Consider the following 17879-nt stretch of genomic DNA (forward strand, 5'->3'; position numbering starts at 1 on the left):
CCTAAAAATCTTTGAAGAGCCAAACAAATGGTTATGTTTATGACAAAAGACAAAAGGTTATGTTTATAATTAAAGACAAAAGGTTATGTTTAAAACTAGGGTTTTGTCAGAAAAATTAATAATTGAGGTACCTATTAAGAAAAAAAGTAATGTTTAAAATTAGGGTTTTGTCAGAAAAACTGATAATTGAGGTACCTACTAAAGACATATTTATAGACGGAAGAAAAGATCTAACTTGATTGAACTTCTGAATTAGATCATTCAGAATATATCGATTAAACTTAAACAGATAAAATTCATTAAACCACACATTTTACCTAAAATCATTTGATCATAAAACCAAAAAAAAAACCCTGAAGTTTATTCAAAATAAAAAATTAGAAAAAACAAAAAAAAAAAACAAATAGAAAAGAAAAAAGATTTTCAAATTAAACTTTACATTTAAACTTAAAAACTTTGCTCTAACTTAAAATGCTTTTAAAATTTATTTCAGGTTAGAAATCTTGAGTAAGTTTTACATATTTAATAAAATTATTATTGTTTTACATATTTAATAAAAGTGCATAAAAATTCAGAAACTCTCTTACCATACTGTGATAATTTTGTATAGAGTAATATTTAATATGTTTTGATTATAATATTAGATTAAAATTATTTAATTCTTTTATTTAACTAAATTAGATTATAATTTAAAAATTATCATTACATAGCTCTTGTTGACAATTCTATTTTAACTGTATTTAACTCTTTAAAATTTCTTTCAACAATATAGTCTTAGTTAATTCTTATAAGCACATGTAAAAACATGTAACAGAAGGGCTAATAAGATTATATGTTACCAACATACATATTAAAATAGAAAAAAATTCAAATGAACAATAACAGGATATCTAAAGTAATATAAAGACTATTTGTGCAAATCATTGCAAATTCTTCGAACTTCAAAATAAAGTTTTTTTCATTGAAACAATTATCGAAACTTTTAAAATTCAAGTTATAATTAAAAAAATAAGACAATAATTAAAATTACCATTTTCTGGAATGCTTTTTGATCTTCTTGCATTTGTTTTTCCTGTTAAATATTGAACTGGTGAAACTAACTTTATCATGAATGGTTTGTTTGTTAAAGAAACCTATAAAAATCAACTGAATATATATATATAAATTTATATATATATATATATATATATATATATATATATATATATATATATATATATATATATATATATATATATATATAATTAGTAAAAACACTTATCTAATTTTTGATTACTTCAACACTGTGTTTCACCATCAGTAGGTTCATCAGGATTCTTCCTGATGAACCTACTGATGGTGAAACACAGTGTTGAAGTAATCAAAAATTAGATAAGCGTTTTTACTAATTTATTATTGCTCTGTTCTTTTAGAACATTGAGCACTCTATTTGTAGAATACACTAACATAATTTATAATTTATATATATGTGTATATATATATATATATATATATATATATATATATATATATATATATATATATATATATATATATATATATATATATATATATATATATATATATATATATATATATGTATATATATATATATATATATATGTATACACATATATATATATACATATATATATGTATATATATATACACATATATATACATACATATATATGTATATATATGTGTATATATATATATATATCGTCAAGTTTCATGTTTCGGGTTATAGAGTTGAGAGAGTTGTAACCACAAATAAAGTAGCCTCCTCGACTGTAGTGGTCTTCTTGAACATCGGAGGCGAATTGACATTAAAAAAAAGGCTTGAATTTAGAAATCACGAATTGCAATATCTGGAAAAATATCTGGTCTTTAAAGTTTTAGTTTAAAATCATGTACTTTGTTTTCACAGGGCGAATTAACTTAAATTTGTCAGCGATAAAGTTATAAAAAATAAAACAAAACAATAAACTTAGGTTTACAAAAGTAATAACACTCTAGTCACTAACTAAATTATAAAAATAATAACACTATAACAGTGTTTTTACTTTTATGACGCACTTATAACTTTTATAATTTATTGTTTGTTCAAACAGCATAAATAATCTTAAATTATTATTGAAGTAGAAATCCATCTGGAAAAAAAAGAATGGATATTTAAATAATATCAAAACCATCATGAACTTTTGCAAATACATTTATAACAGTTTAGCATTTCTAAATTGTTATTAACAGGTTGTTTTTTTTCCGGGCTATTAGTAACAGTTCAGAAACGCTAAACTATTTATAAATTACATATTTGTAATAACTCCTGAAGTTTTTAATATTACTTAAATATCCATTCTATCTTATCTAGAAGCATTTTTAACTTAATTAAAATTTGGAATTACTTATTGAAATCATTTTTTATTTATAATACCTTGATTAAGTATTGTTTGAAGAATTAATATGAAAACAAAGTACACTTTTTTTATGAACTAAAATTTTGAAGAGCAGATATTTTTCCAGATATTGCAATTTGCTTAATTAATCCCTTGGTATAAATTGATATTTTTACATATAGATATTTTGCAGATTCATGTTGTTAATGTCTTTTATATTTTGGGCACTTTCTTAAAATATATTTTTATATATTATGGACACTTTCTTGATTCTTAAAATGATAATTTTATTCAAGAATTACTTTTTTTTGCCATAATTAATGTTCATAGTATGTAGATTGTACCTACCTGTACCTAAACCCTCAGTTAATGTATGTACTGAAGCCCCTGAAGATGCTTATTTCACTATGACATCAACAGTAAAGTTTCATGCACAACTAAATATGCAAGACTATTTGTATTCACACCTTTTATTAGATGATTTTTACACTTGTAATATACACACTTTTTTATTACACTTTTGTATATATACACCCATTTATACATTTGTATAACATACAATGTATATTTGTACATATGTATATATAAATATGTATATATACACAATAAATTTTCATTTTTTATATACACAAATGATAAAATCAAACTTTCAATTTTAATGAACTACTTACCTCTAAAAATTTTATAGCTTTACATGAAATTCTAAAAGACACATTTTTTTTTGAAGCTTCATCATCCATTTGAACCATAATTTTTTCAGCATAAACTTTTACTGGAGAAAGAGCTGGCCCTTTGAAGAGACCAATTTCTATTCTACTCACGTGGATGACAATAAAGAGAGCTTGATTACTATTTTTAAAATTTTTAGATGTGGATCCTGCAGAAGTTACTAACGGTTCCTATTAAAAGAATAATATATATCTTGAACCACTTTGTCACCGATACGAAAGATATACATATATATACATAGTTCTATAAATTATTGTTTTTGAGAGTACAGAAGGTAAAAAATGATTCTTTTGACAATAAAATTCATCACTTTTAATATATATATATATATATATATATATATATATATATATATATATATATATGTATATATATATATATATATATATATATATATATATATATATATATATATATATATATATATATAAAGCAATAAAACTTAATGTACTTCTGTATTTGATGGTCACTTGAATGTTAAAAAAAAGCATGGAAAGAGACTTTTTTTTTTACCATTAAGCTCCTTCAACTACTATGCAAATATATATATATATATATATATATATATATATATATATATATATATATATATATATATATATATATATATATAACCCCTAACTGGTTGTCAGAAAGTTTTTCCGTATTTTGTTGACAAAAAGTAAAAATTAAAATGCAAGACCGGAATTTTTTTTATTACTTGATAGACTGCCTGCCCCAACCAAACCCTCAGTCGATGTAGCAGCACTCCCTTGCGAGTCAGGCTATAAGAGTCAATGTAGCAACACTCCATGCATGATTTACAGTAAAAAAAATAAAAATAAAAACAAATTATAAAAAAGATAAAAATAAAAACATTTTATTAAAAAAAAATAAAAATAAAAACATTGTTTATATTACTAAAAACGTTCAGAATGTTTTAAAAACATTCAGAATGTTTTTAAAAACATTCTGGTCAATTAAATTTGCGTTTTTGCAGTTTTTTTTAAAAACGATTAATTTGTGATTAAATTAATGGTTTTAACTTTCTGACAACACGCAAATGTTGGACAAAAGTCAAAAGTAATTAAAAGTGACATATTTGTTGGCATAAGAATCATTTTTTTCCTTCCGTACTCCCAAATGCAACAATCTATATATATATATATATATATATATATATATATATATATATATATATATATATATATATATATATATATATATATATATATATATATATATATATACATATATATATACATATATATATATATATTTACATATATATATATATATATATATATATATATATATATATATATATATATATATATATATATATATATATATATACATATATAAATACATATATAAATATATATATATATACATATATATATATATATATATATATATATATATATATATATATATATGAAAAATATATGCTGCATGCCCTAGCATGAAATAGCTAAAATGACACTAGATTTACAAGCTTTTTGAATGAAAAGTATTTTTAGGGCTTGCTCAAGACCCTTGAACATTAGATAAGTCCCTAATATTATTTAAAAAAAGTTTTTCAAAAGTATGTCATGTTGGGTCTCAAACGAAGCAAAATTATATAAAAATATTATTCATTTTATAAAAAAACATTGGTGAAAAAATTATAATCTAAAAATCTTGTTTAATTTCCTACTTTTTGTTTTTAGTTTAAAAACGTAATTTTCTGTTCACTAAAATCTTAAATAAAAATTTAATAATAAAATGATTAATATTTTTGAAATTTTTATATAATTTCGTTTTGTTTGAGACCCAACATGACAATACTTATTATTAAAAAAAATTTTTAATAATATTAGGGACCTATTTAATGTTCAAGGGCAAGTAGCAACCCCTTAAAATATTTTTTATTCAAAAATTTTTTAAATCCAGCATTTTTTTATTATATAAAACATATTCAGGGGGTGCCAGCAGTCATTTTAAAAAAAGTTGTTTTTAGAACCACCCTAATATATAAATATGTGTGTGCGTACGTGAATATATACTCTTGCTTGTTATACTTTAATTTTACCATTGTCAGGTATGTTTTTGTATATGTATTTTTTTTTAAAAAGTTGTTTTTTTATTATTTGATAGACTGCCTGCCCTTAGTTGATGTAGCAACACTCCCTTGTAGCAACAGGCTATAAGATAGCCGATGTAGCAACACTCTGCGCATGTTTTACAGTGAAAAAAAAAATTTAGAATGTTTTATTTTTGAAAAAATAACATGAAAACATTCAGAATGTTTTTTAAAGCATTCCAGTCTTTTAATTTGCATTTTCATGATTTTTTAAAAAACAATAAATTTAATTAGTTTCCTCAATTAAATTAACGCATTTTGTTGTAATCTGTGCCTAATTTTGTATTGCTAAATGTCATAGAGTAGTTAAGCTATTTTTTACCACAAACAGTAAATTTAACACCTTTACTATATATATATATTAGGGTGTCCCAGGCTAAATGGGTGAATTTTTTTTTTTGAATTTCAAAACGCATACCCTCTATTTTTTTCATTTAACTTTAAAAACTTAACTATCATTATAGTTAATATTATTGTAATATAAAATATTATTAAGATTAGATAACGAAAACCTGTATCAACTTGACATCAAAGTTGAAAAGTTAGTACGAATCTATTGGGACATTGTTGAGTTCATTATTTTTATTCAGTAAACAAAACATATTTATTATGTATTTATAGTGAAAGACACATTAATCATTAAATTTTCTTTTTAAAGTTTGATTTTTACAAAAAAAGCAAACTTTAAAAATGAAATTTTTATGAAATTTTTTCGCATACAAGTTTTATCGGACTGGGAGGAAGCACCATTTAGATTAAGTCTATTTTCTTGAAAATCTATTATTTTAGAATCGAAAAATGAGTTTTCTTGTGGTGGTTCACAAGATGATGCTGATGGAGCTAATGAATCATAATATTTAGCACATTGCTAAATATTATGATTTATTAGCTCAATCAACATCCTCCTCAATGTTTTTAAGACGCGCCTTTTCTTCTTTTTCCGTAAGTTTTTTGTCTTCCAACTAAGTGACCAGGTTGACCAGGTTCTCTTTGGCGCTCCAAGTAGATCTTAGCTTCATTTATTTTAATTAGCTGAAACGCATTGGCATGAGCAATGTCAAACAAATTGTATAATTTGGAAAAAAACACTTGTCAACTTTATTCAAACACTTCTCGTTTTTTTCGACATTTTTTTGCAAATCTCTCCAAACTTGGTATAGTGAAACTAGCCTTTTAACACAGTTAGATAATGATTTAATTGGTATACATGCCTTTTCCCAGTAAATAATACACTCTTGAGTATTAAGATTTGCACTTTCATTGACACATAAATTTACTTTACAAATATTAAAGATCCAAACTGCCAGTACTTGTCCATTCGAGGGAAGTTTTGAACAGGTAATTTGATGCTTTACGTCTTCTATTAAAAATATCTCCTTTTTAGAACTTCATAACTCTACTGACATTTTGCTTACTCAAAAGTAATGTGTTAACTAATAAAATAAACAAGTAATAACAAGCAAGCGATACAAGATTTCCATTGCGTTGTACCATGCAAGCACAGACAAGTTTCGCTGCAAGTCGGCACGGGTTGTCATGGTCCTAAGTACGCAAAATTTTATTTTTAAATGTTTTAAGATCATTTAAATAAAATAAGAGGACATGCATTAAAAAAATATCACTTCAATTTTTTGGAACATCCTTATATATATATATATATATATATATACATATATATATATATATATATATATATATATATATATATATATATATATATATATATATATATATATATATATATATATATACCTGTACTGTTGAATCTTTTGTTTCTGATGACTTTTCACATTTCTTTTCAATAACATCATTAAATAATCCTTTTTGAATATCTGATTCTTCAGCTTTATTAAGGTTTCGTCTTGCACGCAATGTAAGTCTAGCAGAATCTTTACAGTGTTTATTTGTAATTGCAGGATTTTTTTTTGAATCTGGCATATTCTTTATATGACATTCTTTTAGCTGATGAATGTTAAGTCTAGAGGTAAAAAAATTTTATCACATTTTTTTAAATATTGGGTTGTTAGTTTTTAGAACTCTTTAGAATATTATATAAATTTTACATTTTTATGTCATTTGCTTAACCAAAAAATAATTAACTATATTTATTAAATATATATTAATACATATTATATATTAAGTATATATTTTGTATTTTAATGTCATATGCTTAACCACAAAAAATTAATTAACAATTCTATACTTTTATGTCATATGCTTAACCAAAAAAAGAATTAACAAGATTTAGCAAATAAATTTAGAATATATAATTAATGTGTTGTTTGTATTGTAGTTAATAATAACAGTGTAAAATTTTAACAAAACAAAAACAATATTTCAAGTCAATATAGTCTAATTCAGAAAAGTTTTTCCTATCTATGGTAAAACAAACAAAAAAATACTTTTTATTTCAAAAATTTTGTAAAGTTAAAATTAGTTTAAAATTATGATCATTTTCCTGAAACTTTCTTTGATACATAAACAAATTCAAAAAATCAAATAGAGATTTCTGTTTTGATAAGGCTTTAAAGTCAGTTTCTACTCATCCATTTACCTTTTCATGGAAAAATCAAGTTTTTCCATGAAAAGGCAAACAGCAAAATAAGTAGCAAGTCACCTTGCTATAATTTTTGAAAGATAAAAACAAAAAAACTTGAAAAGTTTTCAAAAAATTTTCCATTTTTATAACTTTGTCATAAACATATATTTGGTAATTTTGTCATAAACATTTATTTCTCTATAACTTCATGTCTGTAAATATATAAAAGTTATTTACGCATATATTTTTATTGCTTACTATGAAACAAAATGAAAATCGTTAAAATACATAGTTACTTACAATTGCAATTTATGTCACTTTTACTGCTATTTTAATTAAACGTGGATTTTTCAAGAATACTAAGTGCTCCAACAAATGAGTTGGAAGCTCATTTGATGGAAGTAGTGAGGTTTCTGTTTTTATGGGATACTACAACTTTCTCATATAAGAAAACAACTTTAAAAGTTGAAACATGGAAGCAGATATCTATTTTATTAAATGTAGAAAGTAGCTATTTATATAGTCAAATAAATTTTAACAAAAATAAGTAAAAACATATTTATATTTATAGCAATAAAAAACGCAATCAATAACAAGTCATAATAGAAACAAAATAATAAATGTTCATTTTATTAATTTGGTTCTATTATGAATGCAACTCTTTATCTTCTCGATGCAAATTTCTGAATTGTGCCATTAATTTAACTGCATGCATTATTTAGCACCTCAGGTTCTAAAGAGAGAAAGCTCTTGACCAAGCCTGAGGTAGTGAATAAATGACAATAACCTGTTGAATTGCCAGTAATTTTTTAAACATAAGTAAAATAATACAAAATTAGCAATACAACTTTTATTAAATCTTTTAAATGACTTCTGAAGAAGCTTATCTAACGTCTTATCTCATTATTGAGATTTAATTTTGGTGCAAAATAATCTTTAAAAATTTACTTTTTTGAAATAGTATATATATATATATATATATATATATATATATATATATATATATATATATATATATATATATATATATATATATATATTAGGGTGTCCCAAAAAACAACATTTTTAAAAAAAATATATGCAGAGACCCCTTAATGAGTTCTATCTAATACAAAAACAGTAGATTTAAAATTTTTTTGAATAAAAAATATTTTAAGGGGTCCCTCAAGACCCTCGAATATTTAATGGGTCCCTAATATTTTCAAAAAAAAAGTTTTTCAAAAGTATGTCAACCTGGTACTCAAATGAAGCGAAATTATATAAAAATTTCAAAAATAATATAGATTTCAAATACAGAATTGTTATTTTCGGTTTTATTACATGAAAAAGTACAAGGTTGCCATATTATTGAAAATTTTTTTTTGAAAATATTAGAGACCCATTAAATATTCGAGGGTCTTGAGGGACCCCTTAAAATATTTTTTATCCAAAAAAATTTTAAATCTAGTGTTTTTGTATTAGATAGAACACATTAAGGGGGTCTCTGCATATATTTTTCAAAAATGTTGTTTTTTGGGACACCCTAATATATATATATATATATATATATATATATATATATATATATATATATATATATATATATATATATATATATATATATATATATATATATATATATATATATATATACACACACACACACACACACACACTATAATAATATAAATAAACTAAATGTTTCTTTTGTTTTTCTTTCTCTAAATAATTTTCTGACCCAAATACTTTTTTATAATTTTGCCTTCTTTTAATTTTAAATAATATAGTAATAACAAGTACAATACTGCTCAAAAACTTTCAACATTTATCAAAATATAATACTATACAATATAGTATATTATAGTATATTACTATTGTATGTGTGTGTGTCTGTATATATATATATATATATATATATATATAATATATATATATATATATATATATATATATATATATATATATATATATATATATATATATATATATATATATACAATACTGCTAAAAAATTTAGCACACATTAGATTGAAGTTGCGTTTTTTGCTTTAAAAATGAAATAAAAGTAAAAAACAAGAAATTCAAGAATTTTTAAAAAACAAAACATTTATTTGACTTTTTTAATTACATTAAGAGAAAAAAACAAACAAAAAAAACAAGTGTCTATCACTAAATAACTTTAATCAAACTTAGTATATAATAGCAAGATCAATAAGAAATATGCCCACCTTTGTTCTTTATGTATAGTTCACATCTTTTTTTAATTATATCAAAAAGTTTTTGGCAATAATCAGTTGATAAGCTGTCAAACGACTCTTTCAAACTTTCCCTAAGATGTTCAGCTGATGTTACGGGAGCTTTAGTGAGTTTGCGGTACAGTACAGTCCATACATTTTCGATTGGATTAAGGTCAGGTGATCTAGCTGGTCACTGAAGTACCTTAATGTTGTTTTCTTGAAACCAAATAGTCACCGTTATTGCCTTGTGACAAGGAGCATTGTCTTGTTGAAACTGATTTTCAAGTGTTTTGATATATTTATGTTGATCCATACGACGTATAAGTAGCAGAGACCTGGGCCATCATAAGTGATGCAACCTCGTATGCCTACTGAACCTCCACCACCTTGTAGTCACAGCACAATGAAGCGACTATGAAACATCTCATTATAGTGTCTTCAGATAATCACTCTGTTCTTTCGGTTAATAACTGTAAAGTTGGATTCGTCACTAAATATTATTCTTCTTAGTTCATAATTAGTTATTTTCAAAATAGCTCTACAAATTTGATACGTTTTAACCGATCAGTTGGTTTAAGCAGTGGTTTTCTGGCAGCAACGTAGCAACAAAGTTTTCGATCAATCAATCTTCTATTTACAGTTTGTCTTGAGATATGATTTTTTAGAGCCAAGTTCACTTCTTGTGCAATCTCTTTGGCTGAGTATTTAGAGTTTTTTCTTGCAATTCTATAGATACTATTATCATTGGTGATACTTGTTATTTCTGGTCGCCCAGATCAGTTTTTGTCTGCAGTCTTACCAGTTTTTTCAAATTTCTGAACTGTTCTGAGTACACATGAACGAGATACAGACTTAAGAGTTCGAGCTATTTCATAACTGTTGAAACCACCAAGATGTAATCCTACAATATGCTGTTTTATTTTAGAGCTAATTGATTTTTTTCTCATCTTATTGCTCAAATTATGGACAAAATTTAAGCAAAAAATACCAAGTTTATTTCAAATGAGATAATACACACTTTGTATATCTTAGAAACTTTTGTTCAGTTATTATGTAAAAAAGAATAGTTAAATTTACTTTTTAGTAAAAATTTGATGTCAAAAAGTAAAAAGCGGTAGTTAAAAGACAATAAGAGTGCAAGTGTGCTAAACTAATGAGCGGCTTTTTTACACCGTTTTAATTAGCGGTATCTGTTTAAGTTAAAAATAGATGGTTAAAATAACGTAACTTTTTTTCTATTTTTTTTTTTTTTTAAAGGTTTGTTTTAATTAACTGTAAATAAAAAAAAAATAGAAAAGGCATACGAAATTTACCGCCTAAAAAATTCAATTAAAAGAAGGAAAATGAAACTTAAATCTAATATGTGCTAAATTTTTGAGCAGTATTGAATATATTCCATCTAATCTGTCTAAATTCCTGTTTTATCCTTTTCCTTTGCCATTCCCATAGCTTAACAAATGAGTGGAAACTGAATTTTAATAAAGGTTTTTTGGCACAATTTCTTTATACTATATGTTACTATAACTATAAAAGAAGACACTAATGATAATAACATAAACTTGAATATTTATATTGTACATAACTATAATTATGCAAACTACTACAGCTTTAATGAGAAAAAAAAAGGTGTTATTTATAAAAGCGCTTTGTTGGGGTGTGCCTTTAGTTAAGCTTCAATACAAACTGACAAATCAATATTATAGCAACCATACAAATTGCAGTATTTTGATATTTTTATCAACATAGATGACATTCAAACTTTAGACACAAGAAACTTTTATGTTTAAAAAGTGAGTGGCCAGGAAAAAAAGTGAGCGAGCCAGAAACTTGTATTTTCAAAACAATGTTATCAAAAATATAAATAAAGAAATTTTTGGTATATTTTCATGTTGAAAATTTAAATTACAAAACAATGTAAATGCTTTATTTTAAAGACTACTTTCATCAATCTTAAAGACTACTTTCATCAATTTTAAAGACTACTTTCATCAATTTTAAAGACTACTTTCATCAATTTTAAAGGCTACTTTCATCAATTTTAAAGACTACTTTCATCAATTTTAAAGACTACTTTCATCAATTTTAAAGACTACTTTCATCAATTTTAAAGACTACTTTCATCAATTACAACTCAACAAAAGAAGCAAATAAAAGAGTATACAGAATATTCAAACTTCATAAAGTATAAACCTACATAATGTGCAAAAGTTATTTTTATAGATACACACACAGACACATACATAGAAAATAAGAATATATACACATATAAAAATAAAAATATGTATAACTTATTTATACAACATTTATTATTTGTACATGTTTACAAAATAAGATATGGTTTTACTTCTCTTTCTCTTCATCATCAATGTCAACCTCCATATCTTCAGTATCAATTGAAGGTTGCAATGGATTACAGGGTTTTGCAAATTCTTTATGATTAACAGCTAAATTAAAAAAATTACTATAATTGTTAACAATGAAAAATAATTATTCACATCAAGGTAACTTATTTGCAAAAATATGATTTTTAATACATAGTTCCTATTGTTTAAGTGTTAAATGGTAACACGATAGTTAATTAACAAACTACATATATTTTACATTACTTGTAATTGTAATAAATTACTTTTGTTTTGCAAGTAATGAATGTAATAAAACTAAACTTAACTCCTAGTGAAGTCAAGTTACTTTTTATAAAAATAAAAAAATATATTTAAATAGTTCTTTAGCCTTTATGCTAGGAATTATAAGCCATTCCTATGAAATGGAAACTTTGTTTTTCTTCAAAACATTCTTATGGGGGAACTATGGTAAAGATGGCTAATAAGGCAAGATATATATTCCTACAACAATACATCATTTATAAATATCATTTGGCTTTTTGCAACATTGTTAACATGATTTTATATGCAAAAAAGACAATTTTTAAATTAAAAAAAAATGTTTTTTTATTTAATATTAATTAATAGAGATCTAGGAATTTTAATAACTAGCTATCTAAAATGGTCAGCCCAATCAAAATATGAAGCAGTTAAAGCTAATGCAGCGCTAGCTTCACTCAAGCAGATGTTTAGATACTTTAACCCTTCAATGTTTAAAATACTTTATACCACATTTGTGAGACCTCACCTTGAGTATGGAAAGCCTGCATGGGCTCCATTCAACAAAGTTAATGAAAAAGTTATCAAACGAGTACAAAGAAGAGCCACTAAATTATGCCATTCATTATAGGGAAAAAAATATAAAGATCGACTAGCCCTACTCAATATCCAATCAATCAAAGCATGTAGCACATGGGTATATGCAATTCAGTATTTAAAGAAAACCACTGGTCTTAATACTACATCCTGGATCCACCCTCCAAACAAGTACCAATCTGGCGATTGTCCTGGGCCAGCAGGTGCAGTTAGAAGAAATAAGGAATGACTAATCAAACAGCTCACAAATAACTGTCATCAAAGAGAATAATTTTTCTTAAATAGAGTGGTTAATGTTCGGAACGCACTTCTGGATGCAGTTAAAAACTCCAAAACTATAAATTTATTTAAAAACAGTTATGATGCCTATAAGAAAACAATATGAAACTTTATATACAGTTCAGCTGTCATAGTTGACCATATTCATTTCGTCAGCTCCGCTTTATGCCACAGCTCAATCTTATTATTATTAATAGTTGATTAATACAAAAAAAACACCATTAGTTAATAGTTTTCATATTTTAATTAATCTGGTGACAGTAAACACATAGAAAGTCGCCTTATAGAAAACACATAGAAAGTTATTTTTACTCATGCAGGTAACGAATCATTATGAAACTCATGCAGGTAACAAACCAATATGATAAACACACATACAAAAAATTATAAATTCATGACTGACTGTTTTGGAAAAACTTTCAAATCATTCATCATCTTGCCAACAAGCTCGCATCATGATAGCTCCTTTACTCATTGTTATTCTTCAAATTTTTTTTACACTAAGAATTTTTTGAGATTCTTTTAATAATCTTGTTTAACTTTTGTAATCATTCTTCAAACTTTAAAGGAACCAAAAAAAAAAAAAAAGGTTGTTAAATAGATTCATCAATTTTAAAAATTGTTATGACCTTTTTCCTGTCCTGTCCCCTGTGTAAAGTTCCTGTCCCCTGTGTAAAGTTCCTGTCCCCTGTGTAAAGGCTACAAACAAAAAGTAAAATGCATATTATAAGCTTTTAGAGCATATTTTTTAAATGATCATGATTATTATAATACTTAAATTTTTATCAGTAGAAATAATTTTGTGTTTGTTGTTTTTTTTTTGTTTTAAAAGAAGGATAATTTTTCTTAAAAATTTACTAAGAAAATCAGTCAATGTTTTGTTACAATAAGGTTATACCCAAATACAAAAAACAAAGTTGCAGTACTGTAAAACAAGCATTGAATCAGACCAAATTAGAGTCTGAATAACAACAAAATGGTTTCAGATTTAGTTATTTTAATAACGTCAATAAAGTTTTTATTCAGTGAAGAGCAAATCTGCTTTTAAAGGTGCTCAACTACTTGAAATATTAACAAATGCAACTCTTTATCTTCTCCATTCAAAGTTCTAAATTGTGCCATTAATTTAAATGCATGCATTATTTTGCACCTCGGGTTCTGAAGAGAGAAAGCTCTTGGCTAAGCCTGAGGTAGTAAATAAGTGATAATAACCGATTAAACTATCAGCAATTTTTTAAACATAAATAAAATAATACAAAATTAGCAATACAACTTTTATTAAATCTTTTAAATGACTTCTTAAGAAACTTAACTTATCTAAAGCCTTATCTCACTATTGATATCTAATTTTGGTGCAAAATAATCTTTAAAAATTTACTTTTTTAAAATAAAATAAAACAACAGAGTTATACGAAAATACTGATATTGAGTATTGGCAGTACCTGTATTTTCTTGGTATCTGTACTTTTTTTTTATATTGTATTTGATTTTTGTATTTATAGTATCAGTATTGACAAACAGGTAATAGTGACAATGAAATAAATTATTGACAAATAGGGTAGTGGCAATGAAATAAATTATTGACAAATAGGGTAGTGGTAATAAAAACAACTATTGACAATTAGGGTAGGGGTAATAAAAACAATTGTTTGTGATGTGACAAGAAGCAGGTGCATGGTTTATCGATGTCTGAATTATCCAGATATAGTTCAATAAGTTTCTGGATACACAACTAATTGACAATGAGAAAGATGAGAAGGTGTCTTTTAATCAGTGGCAGAAAAACAGACAGAACAACATTGATCTGTCAGACAACAACAACTGAAGAATACAAGTTGATGTTATCAGAGGCAAGAAACAAGTTAACATTCCTACATTGCAAATTGTGAAGCAAGATACCTAAGGCAACAAAGAGAAAAGTTGGTGAAAGACTGCTGTATTGTCTTAGGTGACTTTGCAGAAAACTACAGCTTTGTGATGCAAGATCCAAAGTTACCATTGGTGTTTAAGTCCAAAGGGGGGAAGAGGGAGGCAGAAAAGGGAGGAATTATGCTTAAGCACTAATTTTTACACACTTAAACCTGCATTGATGCCAAAGTAAAAGAAAGTATTTTTTTAAATGCATTTTCCCAATAACATTGCTTAAAATGACAGATATGATTTAACTGATAAAAAAAGTCTGAAAGTTCTTATTATAATTACTTAAAATAAATCTAAACACATGGATATTTAATTTGAACAACATGTTTAAGTTTTCTTTGCAAACAAGTCTTTTTTAACACTGTTAGGAAGTATCATTTTACAAGTGTAGCAAGTGACATCTATTAAATGTGTTTGAGCACATCGTAAGAATAAAATTTCATCATACTTTTTGATTTGTTATAATTTATATTAAATAAAAACGCATTACAACATTTTTGTTGTAATGTGTTAATATGGTGTAATAATAGATTCAATGTATAAATTATAATAACAATTTTCATAACTATTTTTTTGTAGGTTATTTAACTAATTATGTAATTTTGGGAAGGTATAAGAAGCAATACTTTATATAATAATATGTCTATAATCAGCTGCAAATGACAACTGTCTTTCTTTATATTTGGATTTTCTATTCTCATTTAGTAATGTCTATAAATAAAGGAACAGATATTGTATACAAACATTTTTTACATGCTAAAAAAATTGTGGAAGGAGTTTAAGTTTTCAGCTTTAAATGTATGGTAACAGAAAAAAGTAAAGGGAGCGAATTGTATGATGAAGAAATTGTGTGTGCCAAAAAAGCTGGCTTGAGCATCCTTATTCGACACTTATCGAGAAAACACACTGATCTTTTGAAAAATATAGAAAAAGAAAAACTAAAGAAAAAGAAAGAAGAGGACAAGAAAAAGAAGAAATGTACAGGCAACCACGCGGTAGTGGTGTAGTGGTAAAGCGCTCGCTTTATAAGCGAGAGGTTCCGAGTTCGATCCCCACCACGTCCCTGGTAGTACCGCGCTCAACTTGTTTCTCAGCGCAGTGGCCTTGTTCTTTAAGGTTCGTGTTTCGGAGTTATAGAGTTGAGAGAGGGTTATAACCACTATTAAGTAGCCTCCTCATCTGTAGTGGCCTTCTCGGTCTTGAGGAGGTGAATAACAAAAAAAAAAACAAAAAAAAAACCAAAGTAATTTGCAGCAGTCTATATTAAAGTGTTTTCCACCTCAGCAAGTTAATTTGAATTTAACGAAGAACGAGTTTTTAAAAGTGTTAAATGGTTTTAGTTCATTTAACACTTGGAAAGACTTTCATTCCAGGTTAAGAATGATTAAAAGACTTACATTTGTTATTCATTTTCCGAGACTTTTTGTTTTTAACTTTTTCTTTGTACTTTACTATTTGGTTTGATTTTGTAAAATGTTTTCCAAATTTCTTTGTCGTAATTAACATATAAAAAAAAGAAGCATGCTTTATCAAAATAGTTTGTCTATTTATTCTGAAATGTTTTTTCAGGCATTTGATTGCGAACCCATACAAAAATTTTGTGGATAAGTGGCTTCACAGTTCAGATTTACACTTAACAGAGATAATATGAGAACTCAAATTTGCAACCTTGCCATAAAGCATGGCAAAGAAATTAAAAATGTAATATCAAAACTATTGGTCTATTTAAAAGTCGATTCAACAACAAGACATATGCGACACTACCATGGTATTAATGTCCAATACTCAATAGATGATGAAGTTATTGTTGTCAACCTTAGCACCGTTGATACAAAAAGGAAAACAAACAGCAGACCACACTAAAAAGAATATTGAAAAATGTCTAGATAAGTTTGGAATTGATAAAACTAATATTTTAGGCATAAGTGTGGACAATGCAGCTGAGAATTTATACTTAAAAAAAATCTTTTTAAAACTTGAAATTGAAGTAATTCTACTTTTTTTCATTTAAATTAAAAATATTATTTGATTTGAATATTCATAAAATATTTTTCAAAATGCAACATATGTTAGGTAAAAATAAAGTTTGTGTGTGACTTCAGCAGCAACGCAATGGGGGATATCAACAAAGAGAAAGTCAATTTTCAATTTGCATTAGATAAATTAGACGAGGATGGCCTCTTTACAGAGGACAATGCGGCAACAGTCTTGGCTGCTGAAGTTGCTAGAAGTTGAACTTAATTCATCTTCAAAGATGTGCTGTCCACACTCTACAGCTGACACTCAATCATGCCTTAAAGAAGTCCACGATAAAGAATTTAATTAGTAGTGCAAGAGAAGTTGTAAAAGTTGCAAGAAATTCAAAGTGGCTTGACTACTTCAGAGATCAATCCTCAAACTAAATTCCTATTTTAGATCAGGCTACCCGTTGGTCAAGCTAGTTTAACATGATTGAAGGGCTCATCAAGGTTGGTTAATAAGTTACTATTTAAACTATTTATTTTACTTAGTATATAT

At 25.6% G+C, this 17879-nt stretch overlaps 1 protein-coding gene across 1 annotated transcript in view; it reads right to left on the reverse strand.

The window, feature by feature from the left end:
- LOC100215801 (serine/threonine-protein kinase tousled-like 1) overlaps positions 1 to 17879 on the reverse strand; it is a 31416-nt gene that overhangs the window by 10658 nt on the left and 2879 nt on the right. The window contains exons 2-5 of the mRNA XM_065793112.1: positions 12311 to 12410; positions 6964 to 7189; positions 3050 to 3277; positions 1031 to 1133 (exon numbers count right to left, since the gene is read on the reverse strand). Of these exons, the coding sequence (XP_065649184.1) occupies positions 1031 to 1133; positions 3050 to 3277; positions 6964 to 7189; positions 12311 to 12410 (657 nt within the window). The remainder of the gene's footprint in view (positions 1 to 1030; positions 1134 to 3049; positions 3278 to 6963; positions 7190 to 12310; positions 12411 to 17879) is intronic.

The sequence above is a fragment of the Hydra vulgaris genome, chromosome 03 (genome assembly GCF_038396675.1).
Source record: "Hydra vulgaris chromosome 03, alternate assembly HydraT2T_AEP".
Lineage (NCBI taxonomy): Eukaryota > Metazoa > Cnidaria > Hydrozoa > Anthoathecata > Hydridae > Hydra > Hydra vulgaris.